Genomic DNA, 12269 nt, shown 5'->3' with positions numbered 1-12269 from the left:
AGTCTGTGTCGCGTCGTCTGTGTTCCCACCCTCCGTGTTTCCATGCCCGGTCTGTTGTATTCTAAATCATAGCCTTACCTTAGTTCATTCCCAGTTTAGGTTTCTGTTTAGTTATTGCTTTTGTGCTGCCCTTATTCTTGTTCGTTTCTCTTATGTTACCAGCCACAATAAAAGGCTCGCTTTTGTTTAAAGTTCACTCCCGAGTCACTTGTGTCTGCACCTGAGTCCTCCACGCACTCTCCACACGGTCTGTCACAGCGGACCGTGACAGAACTGATAGTTTCTAATAGTTCTTTAAGTAGCACTTAACTATTATTAACTTAACTTAACTTTATTTAATTTATTATGCTGATGTGCATTTATTATTTATCATTCAACTGTCCTTTTATTTTACCAATATAAATGTGATAAGGGCTGTTCTTCTTTACCAGTTTACATTTGCAGGCCTATGTGACCTTATACAATAACCCCTTCATAATACAGCCTACAACAGGGTAAGATGGGAAAATGCTGTTGTTTTTTCCACAAATTACCAAATAATAAAGAAGTATTACTTACAGACTATTAAAATTTACTTTAAATTAGTTTAACTATTTGTTTCCAGTAAAAACCTGACTGGTAGTATTAAGTATTTGCAGGAAAATCTTAATTACCTTGTAAATAAAATACATTTAAATTCCTTTTGATTACAGGGAAATTAGTGTCATACTAAGAAGTTTTCTTTTTCCTCGTCCACATGCACAGAGAACAGCTGAACAGTTAGGTTGTTGACACACTTTTTCAACTACTCATTGCACCAGCAAATATGACACACAAATTGGAGCGTGACCAGCAAACATCCTACCAGAGCCTACACGTGGAGCTGGTGTGGTGGAAGGATTGAAGCAACAGGCAGTGATGCAGCAGCACTCACATGACAGAGGTTGAGACAGAACATTTTTTATCTTTTTAATGCCAAAATTGGAACGTGCACTTGGTTTATGGTGTGATGGGAGTGTTAGTGTGCACGCTCTATTGTAGCTCCAGTTGCCTCTAGTTCCTTGCATCTGATTCTACTACTTATAGATTTTTGTGTCCTCAAATAATACCAAATAAAACAATAACAAAACTAATCGTTTCACATTCATACATTTCTTAAATTAAACACTTTCAAAAGAAACACTTTCATTTCAACAGAAAAGGTGAACATAAGGATAATAAGGACTGTCACTACAGACTAGGCGTGCCACATTAGGAATGTAACCGCCTCTCTCCAGATTCTCCTGTGAATCTTTCTGCAAGCCTAATCTTTAACAAACAAATCATTGGTTGTGGAATTATTGTCTTTCATATGAAATATTCCTGTGCAAACCTCAACTGTATGCAGACTCCCTCGGCTGGAACACAAATGCAATCTATATCACTTTACCCGCATGATTTCTTGACGATTAGTGCGGTGCTGGCAGAATTAACTGTTCCATTACGACTTCAATTCCTGTTAATTTCTAGGAATCTTAGATGTGAAGTGTTTTGCAACCTGACGTTTTGCATGTGAACTAGTGGGAGTGCTTACCTATGTTGAGTGTGAAGGAGGCTTCCATGGTGTTGAACTGGTGTATCTTGCTCTGCATGAGGCTGGCACGGTTGCAGCGCATGGGTGGCATTGTCTGAGACTTTCCACCTGACGAGAACAGCTTCGACACACATGCCTCCTGGCTCCTATATCGATAATAACAGGAGCAAGAAGGAAGGAGGAAGAGGAATAACATAAGACCCTGTTCCTGTAACTCTCACTGAGCTGGATGTATTACGATATATAACAAATATGTTAATACCTGATAATTAATAAAAGATCGACACAAGCTGATTAATACCAAACAGAACATTTTAATACATTTTAAAAAAGAGAGGAGTAAAGGTGTATTTCATTGGAACATGACCTGGCACCTTGCTTCCTTAAAACTCAACTAAATTTATTTGGGTTTCAAATTTCAGGTGCTGACAGATAAGGTAAATATGACACACAATACAAAGGTGCAGCTTTGTTTTCCAGCCTTACCTGCCGATGTTCCTCTTTCCAATGTAACGGAACTGAGCCAGACAGACCCTGCGGAGAAAACATGAAGCACGAGGCGCCTTTTGCATCCACTTAAAATGTTGACACAAGACTGATAGAGCAGTTAAAACACACGTATAGTTTTGTTTAATATTTACATATGGCTGTTGTTTCATTAGCTACTCACTCGAGCAAACTGAGGAAGTTCATGATGTCTTGAGGGCTGATTTTGTTCCAGTAGGCCATCAGGGTGTCTGTGGGCAAAAAGACAAAGTGGACACACTTGGCTATATGGTATCACTGTCAGAAATAGCAGAACAGGTAGCCGAGTCACGTTCTGAGTAAGTGATGTGCACTGTGGCTATAGAGCCTCACTGACCTTCTGACAAGGTCTTGGCGATGTGCAGGAAAGAGAACAGTAGGCCTTTGATTTCATATTGTCCCAGTCTGCCGATAGGAGGCATGGTGCTGCTGCTCATGGTGGAGGCGCGTCTCTGCAGCTGGAACAACACACAGAAAACGCTCGTTAACTCATTTTAAAGCACTCCTACTTCCTGTTTGGTTAGGACCAGCACTAGAGGAAAATCTTTGAGTGTCAGAGGATCTAAACGGTCGTATTTTACAGAAGGAGAATGATTTATTTAAACCCAGACTTGAGGACAGGCTCACTGATGAAACCTTTGTTACCAAAAAAAATCCTGAGCGCAAACAGTATGTGAGAGGTTGCTTTCGCAATTAATATCTCTTATCAGCAAACACACAAAACAAACATGTTATTGCCTTTGATTACACAAAGCAGTGACAAGAAGCAGTTCTTAGAATTATGCTGATGAGGTGAATCGTGGATGTAAAAACATACAGATTTACAGATAAACCAGCAGAAAAGCAAAATTTAGAGCAAAATTGCACAAAAACCACTGAGCAGAATGTCATCAGTCCTGGAGGCGAGGAGGAGACGGAGAAAAGGAAGAACCTATCCATTTTTCACTTGTCTTTACACCTTGGCCTTAGGGGGACGATATAGCTTCAGAGTGCTTTTTCTGTTTAAACGTCATTATGTGTTTTTCTTCAATCTGTCAGGGGTTTCATCTAACTGTCATTTACAGGTCAAATCCACATGACTAGCACTTTCTCACGTTGCGACTGAATTGTAAGCACGGGCGCCTGCTCATCTGGCATCTCATCACGAAACGCGAATGATCGCTGGTTCACATGAAGGTGGCGTTTTCCAGTACAAGCCACGTCACACGTTTCCCAAATGAGTCATGGTTGAAGAGCAGGAGAAGAGTTTTTGTTGGCTCTGAGTTTACAGAGGTTTCCTGCTGAGAAGACACCGCCATTGTCCAAAAGTAACATGCAGCTGCTTTTTAACATCATTGCCAGAAAGTGAGCCGTGAAGGCTTCAGATGTAACGCCGAGGCCGTGTGTGTACGTGGCCTACACGAAGCCCACGTCCGGTGAGTAAAATGTTAAAGTGGAACAAAGCAGCGCAAAAGTTTGAGCACTTCAGAACTAATTAGAATTTCCTGATTTGGGAAGTGACAACAAACCTACCAGTGAACAAAACACTTAAACCGAAATTTGCATATCGCATGTTTCAAGGCTGCTTTGCATACGCTATGTTTAGGTTTCCCACACAGTGTTTCAGAAGTACTTCCGTGAGGTGACTCCAAAGGGCTCAGACTGCATTCTTAGAAGTTTTTAAAAATGCATATAAAAAGTTTCAGGGCTGCAACGCAAAACCTTGATAATCAGACATTGTCAGACTTGTCTTGATGTCAACAGTTCAGCATAACTGACATTTCTGAATGACATTCCAGGTAAGGGAAAAAACAAAGAAGAACAAACCAGTGTCCAGCTTGTTGGTTTTCTGGAACTTAGAGAAACCACAAAGTTTATTTATCTAAAAATGAACTGACTGCCTGAATATGTTTAACCTGTTGGGCTGAAATGAAATGTTACCTCACCTCATTGCTGTCCGGTGTTCCTGGGTCCATAAATAGAGAGCCTCTGGAGTCTTCCCTCCTCACAACGTGGCCATTCTGAGTTGGCTGACCTGCAACCAAAATAGGTTTGTTGGGGTCCAAAGACTGCAGATTTGTCTACACTCCATGTCTCGTATTCACAAAGCTTCCTAACAGTAGCTCCTAGTGAAAAATTCTTTATATTTTCCAATAAAATGAAACAAATTTATAATTCTAAATAAAAACGTATGAAACCATTCTTACGTCAGGACTCTCAGGAAATGTTTGGGCCAATATGCTATACAGGAACAACACACCATTACTCATTCCATTGAGCCTGTGAACATCATTGTACGCAGTAGTCCAGCACCGTGATGTCTGAGAACACAACCCTTGTTGTGTCACCAGGGAATAAGAAGCTAATGAACTCCTTTTCTGGAATAAACAAAGGCTTTCTACTTGAGACTACAGATGATTACATTGTTGCTTCTGCTGCTTTGATTTTCATATTTGTTTACTTTCAATCTGCCCATTTTGGCCTGTTTACGCTACTGAAATGCAAGACTACGTGGTCCCTGTTTTAAACATCTAACCCTTTTAGTCTCGAAGAATAAAAACAGTTTAGCCTCTCAATCTTCTCAGGTCAACATGTATTTGACCTAATGAGCAGCTGCTATAACTCAGTAAAACACCCACGGTCACTGGGTTTTCGAGGATTTTTCCAACTTCTGTTTGATACCGATCTTATTCATCTGATTTCAACATCATGTTGGTCGTGAATAAAATACTAGAAATGTTGTAGGATTGGCTAAGAAGTTTGATGTCTGTCTGGCCAACAGCTGCTGCTTTCAGACAGAGTGCTGCTAATGGATCAGTGGGTGTTGAAGCCATATGTTTGTATCATAATGAATAACGTAAACAGGAAGACGCCATATGTACGGTTTCTATTGTTCTCTACTCACCGTGCTCTTTCTCGATCGCTGTGCTGATCCTCCTCATGTCTGTGGATATTAGGTCATCTCTGGAGCCCTGGCCAACCACAAGATGGAGCGAGTGAAAACTGTGTTGCAAAGAGGTGAGCTGGCACATTCCGAATATTATAATCAGACCAAGAGCAGATGTTCGACATTCTATTTCCTGCAATTTGAGGAAATATTTTAACGGTGAAAACAAAACGTAACAGTTCTGGCACCTTTGTTCGGAATGTATTGTGCCACTTTAGCTTCCTCGGAGCAATCTTTTACTGTTTACTCACTCAGTCTGAGAATTCCTGCATTACACAGGAGGGATTCCCAGCACGTACGGTGCTTAATACATCTATTGGACCACAAATTTATTATTCTACAGCTGCCCTAAATTAACAGTAATTACCAAAATAATTGCTGTACATTTCTGTAAATGCACTGGGTTTTAACTGATCTGTATACCAGACCAGACCAGTTTTCACAAAATCCACTGCACTTGGCACCACGGTACACTATTTGGCAACAACTGAATTGAATCTAAAAGGGAGAGACTGACATTAAAACTTTTATAGTCTGTAGGATCCCATGAATGTGTGCCCATTGCGGGTCAGAGTTCATGCTGCAAGATTTTGTCTTATGATCACTTCCCTGGGATGGAATAGTTGTGAAGCTCCGGCTAGTAATGCTAGTAATCCCAGTACTGGAGTGCGTCAGCGACACTGCCCATATGGAAAAGAAATAGTAAAAACTTATATGTGATTACTCATGAAAGTGGCCACTTTCATGAGTAAATCATATAAGGCTTACATGATGTACTCATGAAAGTGGCCACTTTCTCATCACTTTCATACGTTGTTTTAGTAAGTATCCAAAACATACAAGTTTCATTATATAATTTTTCAAGGGATCTTATATCTGTTTTCACTCTTATATGCTTTTCATACAAGTTTCATACAAGACAGATGCAAACTTTATAAGATTTATATATATCTTTTCCATATGGGTGGGGTTTGCAGTCTTCTTGAAACGTGCTCCTTCAAACTACATGACATTAAAGTCATCTGCCAAGGAAAACAAATAATAAAGCTAAAAGCTACTTTTGACTACTCTCTTATCCACAGGAGGTCACCAAAGCGGGTAGCTCTGCATGTTTGATTTGGCAGAGAGTATTTGTCCTGGGATCAAGTCGGGGATCTTTCTTCAGCTATCTTTGTAACAACCACTTTGAGTTTCAGGACATCAGAAAGATGAATACGTCTGTTTCTTTGATCCCTGGACCTTCAGTTTATATCCCCCCCCCTCCCGTGTTTCCCTGTTAACTCTCACTCGCTGTTTGGTGTTTTGATATTTTTGTTGACGTGTAGTTTTGCCTCCCCTGTCTCATTGCTGTTGATCAGTTTCAGCTGTGACTTGTTACCCTGGTGTTTCCCGTCTCCCATCAATATTTTTCAAAATAGCGTTGTGTTTGAATTTCTCTGTATTTGTGTGCGGTTTGGAGTATACATTTGTTAGCACTCAAAAATGTGCACACAAATCATTGTAAACATTTGTAAATGTTAGCTTGTGTTTGTGGATTAGACCACACGCACATTTGTAAACCTTTTGAGGCTAATTTCACTCCAAAACCAAGCTTTGCAGGCCACGCTGGTCCTTGGCAGATGGTTTCAAGCCAGGTGTTAGACTCTACCTTTGCAAGATAATTCGCATTAACATTTTGAATTTTCACTCCACATCCACCAAGAGGCCTCACAATGTTGCTGAACTGAAAACAGGTTAACAGCGACAGCACAGTAGGCTGGGCCCTATTGTATAGCACAGGTAAACTAACCTTTTTAATTCATTTGTCATTTTCAGTCCTGTCAGACAGGCTAGTTTGGACACGTGCTGGAGAAAAGTTCAAGATTCCTTACCTCGATTTTACATCATGTATCTGGCTTTGTTTAGTACTTCATACGACAAGTAGCTGTCATATTAAGGATTTTGCAACTAATTATTTGAAACTGGAAAACTGTAAATGAGACTTTTTGAACTGAACTGAGAAACTTATGAGGCCCTAATTATAGATGAAATCAGATTTTTATTTTGATAAACACGGTCATAAAAATAGACTGGTACATACTGTACAGTATGCTTCATGATTCCATTGAATTACAACAATCACTCCTTCTGAATAAGTCTATGCCTGACTGAAGATCTTACAGCACAACAGCCAATTCATATGTGAAACTGACTTTTAGTTACATCACAGAAATCCCCAAGAAAAGGAGCGTTGTGAGGTGACTCACGTTTAGGCCCAGCCCAGGACTGGAGATGAGAGGCTGAGCGGAAAGCTGCTTCAAGTTCTGGTAGAGCAGCTCATAAAGTGGGAGGTACAGCAAACAGATCCTGGCCTGCTGGTTCTGAAACCATAAACATTTGAAAACAAGTAAAAGGAGATGATTATTGTAGGTTAATGTTAGCTACACCTAGCCCTTGCCTTTCTGTGGCTGCACTCTAACTTAGGTGGTTTGCATAAGAGACAATCTTATCTAAACTAAAATAGAAAGGTATGCACAGGTCACATACTTCATTTACTTTTATGGGTAAAAATGTGGAGCTCACTTGGTAGGACATTTGGCCTCTGTTGATGATCGATGTATTACACATTAAACAATGTCTCCTTTATTTCTTATTCAGACTCTTCAGACTTTTGTTTCTAAGATAGGCTTTGTTTTTAATGCAGGTGTGTATTGGGTAAATGCCAAATCAAATACTTTAATCATTGGAACTCATTGTTATTTTGCATTGTTCCCAAACAGAATCGTTGAGAACAATAAATCATTGTTCTGCCCTTTTCTCCGTCCACATTCCTGCTCATCCTGCCTCTGCTAGCTCCTTTCTGTTTGCATGCTCCTAACCTTGAAAGCGGTGTAGCGATCATCCATGGCGTGTTTAATAAGAAGGTTCTTGAGGATGCCCACGGCCTGTTGCCTCACTTCGGGCGCTTGCTGCAAGGCGTCAGCCACCTCTCTCAGCAGCAGCCCCACCAGGAAGTGGTTACGGCAGTATTCCTCCGTCAAACTGAACTCCAGACTCTGCTCTGTGATTGGGCCAAACAGGAAGTGAGAGAGCATCAGGATGAGCTGAAGTGAAATTTCCTAACAGTAAATTCTGGTCTGGTAAAAATCCGTTTCCAATCTAATTGAATCGACTTCTTACAACATTTTTTTCCTTGTGAGCAATCAGTCTATAATGTACCAACGTAAGCTGCAGATGTTAAAGGGAAAGCCTAAATCCTCGACCTCAGCAGCTGTGTAACACACTCTGCTAGCACACTTTAGGCCCCTTAGGGCAGTGCTCTGAACTTCATTTGGTATGCTTCACTTCTCAAACCACAAAAAGTCTGCACGACACATTGAACTATTGTTAGTTATTAACAGGAAAAATGGGAACAAAATTTTATTGAAACAAAGGTTAGCATGATAGAATCAGCCCAGCATCATCCAGCCCTGCAAAACCCAGTAAAGGCAGCTGAAGGCTGGAAAGGACAGAAACTGTGGACAAGCTGCAAGAGTGAATGACAAAAAAAAACGGGAATCCCAATAAAAAGATTTTTTTGGATATTCTGGGAGTTACAACTGGGTTCCTAGAACTACTGGTGAGGTTATTCTTTTCTGTCGTCTCATCGGCCAGGAAGTGATATTCCCACATTTTCTCACACCCTTAAAACACGATAGAATGACATATAAAATTAGGTTCTGAAACATACTGAAAGTAAGCATGAGTAAATAAGCTTTATTTTATTATAAACACATGCTTGAAACAATGCATTTTGATTGGATATAGGAGATTTTAGACCAGTCACGAATGCTGAAATCAATGTTTCATAAGGGAAACAGTGATCCGGCTAATGAACTGTTTTTGTTTGTTCTTTTCCTTTAATTTCTCCTCAGACTGCATATTTTTACTAAATAACTATAAATAAAAAACATCCTGGCTTAATAGTGCACAACTTGGCCCTCAAGAGTTTTACTTCCTGGCTTTTCTCTTTTGCGGCGCCTTGCAAGATAAATGCTTCAGAGCGCTTTGCATTAAAAGCACCAAACAAGCACCGACACAAACACAGCAGATTTATACGATATGATGTGTCTTATTCAGTAGTTATAATGTTTGATAGAAGCAAGTGTGGCAAATTCAATCATTCAAAGTGCATCGCTCCAAACCACTATGCAACAAACTCACGGAACACATTCATCAGGACATTAACGTTTCCACAACACACAAAGCGGAGCGGACTTGAATAATTCATCAGGAAATCTGCTGGAAATGATCTTTCGGTGTTATTCAGACAAGAGAAATAAACAAACAGACCACTAAAAAATGAGAAGTTCAACAGAAACAATGACATGGAGTTCAACAGCAGCCCTGGGTTAATATTAACACAGGCAGTGCAGCCTGGAAAACAGAAACCATCTCCAATTATCTCCTCTAATGACAGACACGGGCAGGCAGACAGAGAGACAGACGGGCGGAGGAAAGCGAGAGAGAACCACAGCTTCACGAGAGATGCTTCTGACTGGTGTTTACAACAATCAAGTGAATTAAGCATTAGGAAAAGAGGATTTGTTGATTCCCATAACAGCCCAGCTGCTCTCCTCTACAGCACGCAGGCTCGGGCCCTGGTAGGAAAATGAAGGCAAGAGCCCGGAATTAGCATTATTCTGAGTGTGAGGGGAATGAGTGCCCTATGAGGGTGGGTGGGAGGGAAAAAAAATCAGGCGGCGGTGTGGTTAGTGCAGGTGAGGACAAGGAGGAGCAGTCATGTGCAAGGTGTCAGCAAACGTGGTGGTGTCAATGGGTGCGGTGGGCTTCACCTACCTACGGGCCCAAAAAGCTCCGTCGCATACGGAATAAAATCTGACCACAAGCAAAAACACACAAACAAACAACAAAAAACAGAGAGGGGTGGAGTAAAAATAAAGACATTCGGGGTAAAACTGTAAACAATCCATGCAGCATTTCCACAGCGCGCACTCCAGTGTTTGTTTTCATGGTGTCGTGTAAAACGGGTTGTGCGATAAAGTGTTGGCAAACCTTGTTCACCAGAGATCCGACTAATGCGGATAGGTGTGATGTAATGTGTGTGTGTGTGTGTGTGTGTGTGGGTGTGTTTGTGGGCCAAACAATCAGGTGGGTTAATAGGATCAGTGTGGTGGATGCATGTCAGAAAAAGGTCAGGGGCTGGGGTCGTGTGACAGCAGGTCAGTGGATACGTGTGCGGTAAAAAGTAGGCCTACACAGCGCGCTCTTACCTTGTACCCTCTGCAGCTTGGTGCGCCCGAAAGCCATGGGCAGGTTGAGAGGGATGAAGTGCTCGTGGTTACACAAGGTCATCAAGAAGTCAAACTTCATCTCGGTCAGCACCTGTGGCGAACGGGCGAGAGTGCGGTTCGCACACAAATATGCAAATTTCGGCCAAACAGAATTCTCAATGTAACATCAAAAGCTGCCCGCGGCGGGGCGTCTGCGAGAGCAACACATTTGACTAACAAATCCAAACAACATAAACAGAGAAGGCCGGGAGAAACTGTTCAACATCAGACACGGCGACAGGTGAGCATGAGACAGGGCGCGACTACACGCACATCGTGGAGGCGCTCACGAAAACGCCCCAGTTGCACGCTTCAGTTCACTTTAGATCTTTGTCCTTTAAGGTGGTTAATAATAAATAATGAATGCCGTGAATCTGCAAACATAAAGGTGCAACTGATGTTTAGAACGCAGCGGTGCTGATGCACGTGTTTAAGAAAATTCAATAATAAATTGCTCCAAGGGGGGGAAAATGTCCCCTTTTTGGATAAAATTTTTTAGGCTAGTTTGAGTAGTTTCACTAGTTTTTGTTTTGTTGTTTTAACCTTAAAAAAAACTTCCTAAAAACCTAAATTTGCCTCTGACATATGCCCTCCGTACAGTAATAATTATAAAGACTCAAACTGACACTGAAGCGAATAAAAACTCAACTAAAATTAAACATTTTCAAACAATTAAAATTAAACTGAAATAAGAAGAGTTGCCCTCAAAACTAACTAAAAACAAAATTTAAAATGAAATTAAAAATTAATTATATATAAATATATATAAAACTAATAAATATAAAACTATAATAACTCATTTTTCATGTTTCTGTAATGGTTAATCCATCAGTAATAATATTTTTAATGCGAATATAATTATTGCAATCATGCATGAATTTTTCAAACGCACAGTTTTACAAGAAAGCTGCTAAAAGAGTTTAATATTGCATTTAATTCATTTCTGATCTCAGAGAGGAAGAGTATGCCTGCACAAAGCTGAGTTCAGAAACATCCATTCAGTTTATTTCACTAACAAACACCAATATGATTTTAAGATTTGTAAACAATTTGTCCACAGGTTTGTAAAATATTTACGTTCTTGTGTTTACAACAGATGGTTTAATACGTTTATGAAATTTTGTACGTGACAGGAAACCTCTGAGCAGGAAGCGGCTTTATTAGAACTGACTCACTGAGAAGCAATAGAACCTTTATTAGAAAACATACTACATCAGCTATAATCAATAACAGTGTGTATGATTCATAAAATTACTTTTATTAACATTTTATTGAACAAATAAATTAAATATTATTGATATGTGCTATTTATTATTGAATTATTGAAGCCTTGGGTTGTCACACATGTGCTACACCTCCACTCTGACGTTGTGAGGTTGCCCAGCTCTGTGGAACACGTACCTTGGGATCTTTAGGGCTGAAATGACACATGTAGTGGTTGACCAGGCCGAAACCGAAACCTCTGTTCATGACAGTCAGGCACCTCTGAGGAGAGAAAGCAGACACGAGAAAACAAGCTGCTGAAATTCATGCAAAACGATGGAGATCTCAGACAAAACAATGCACTATTTTGTCTGAGATCAGCATTTAAAGGCGGCGCTGTCGTGTCCTGAGGCACAGCAGTAACACATAATCTTACGGATCACAACAACACTGCTAATACAAGTTCAGGCTCGTAATACACCCTGAGCTAAAATTACAGCAAACCTGTCTTGTTTTTTTTATTTTCCGTCATATATAAATAACAGTGATCCCTATTAAGGAAAGGGCCTCAAAGAGAGTACCTAAAATGGTTATCTTAGGCTTAAAGAGCTGCTTAAAGAACAAAGCCTCACCAGCTTGCCGTTGTAAACAGTCTGCTTATGAAGGGCTGCCAATCAGAAGGAGCTAAATCAGCCTGTTTAAATCAAGGGATGCCTTGAATGACTACACCAAGGCCCAGTAAAAGGCCCTA

General features: G+C 40.5%; 1 protein-coding gene across 3 annotated transcripts in view; it reads right to left on the bottom strand.

The window, feature by feature from the left end:
• dock11 (dedicator of cytokinesis 11) overlaps positions 1 to 12269 on the bottom strand; it is an 80292-nt gene that overhangs the window by 34762 nt on the left and 33261 nt on the right. For 2 of the 3 annotated variants that reach the window (XM_013913082.1, XM_013913084.1), the window contains exons 29-39: positions 11717 to 11800; positions 10256 to 10367; positions 9822 to 9860; positions 7862 to 8043; positions 7250 to 7363; positions 4962 to 5028; positions 4003 to 4091; positions 2415 to 2535; positions 2223 to 2289; positions 2039 to 2086; positions 1553 to 1698 (exon numbers count right to left, since the gene is read on the bottom strand). In XM_013913082.1, the coding sequence (XP_013768536.1) occupies positions 1553 to 1698; positions 2039 to 2086; positions 2223 to 2289; positions 2415 to 2535; positions 4003 to 4091; positions 4962 to 5028; positions 7250 to 7363; positions 7862 to 8043; positions 9822 to 9860; positions 10256 to 10367; positions 11717 to 11800 (1069 nt within the window). The remainder of the gene's footprint in view (positions 1 to 1552; positions 1699 to 2038; positions 2087 to 2222; positions 2290 to 2414; positions 2536 to 4002; positions 4092 to 4961; positions 5029 to 7249; positions 7364 to 7861; positions 8044 to 9821; positions 9861 to 10255; positions 10368 to 11716; positions 11801 to 12269) is intronic. The other variant, XM_013913083.1, reaches the window with a different exon arrangement.

Source organism: Pundamilia nyererei, unplaced genomic scaffold, assembly GCF_000239375.1.
Source record: "Pundamilia nyererei isolate P.nyererei 1_Seehausen unplaced genomic scaffold, PunNye1.0 scaffold00114, whole genome shotgun sequence".
NCBI lineage: Eukaryota > Metazoa > Chordata > Actinopteri > Cichliformes > Cichlidae > Pundamilia > Pundamilia nyererei.
Note: the sequence above shows the minus strand (reverse complement) of the source record. Positions and strands in the feature narration are given on the sequence as shown.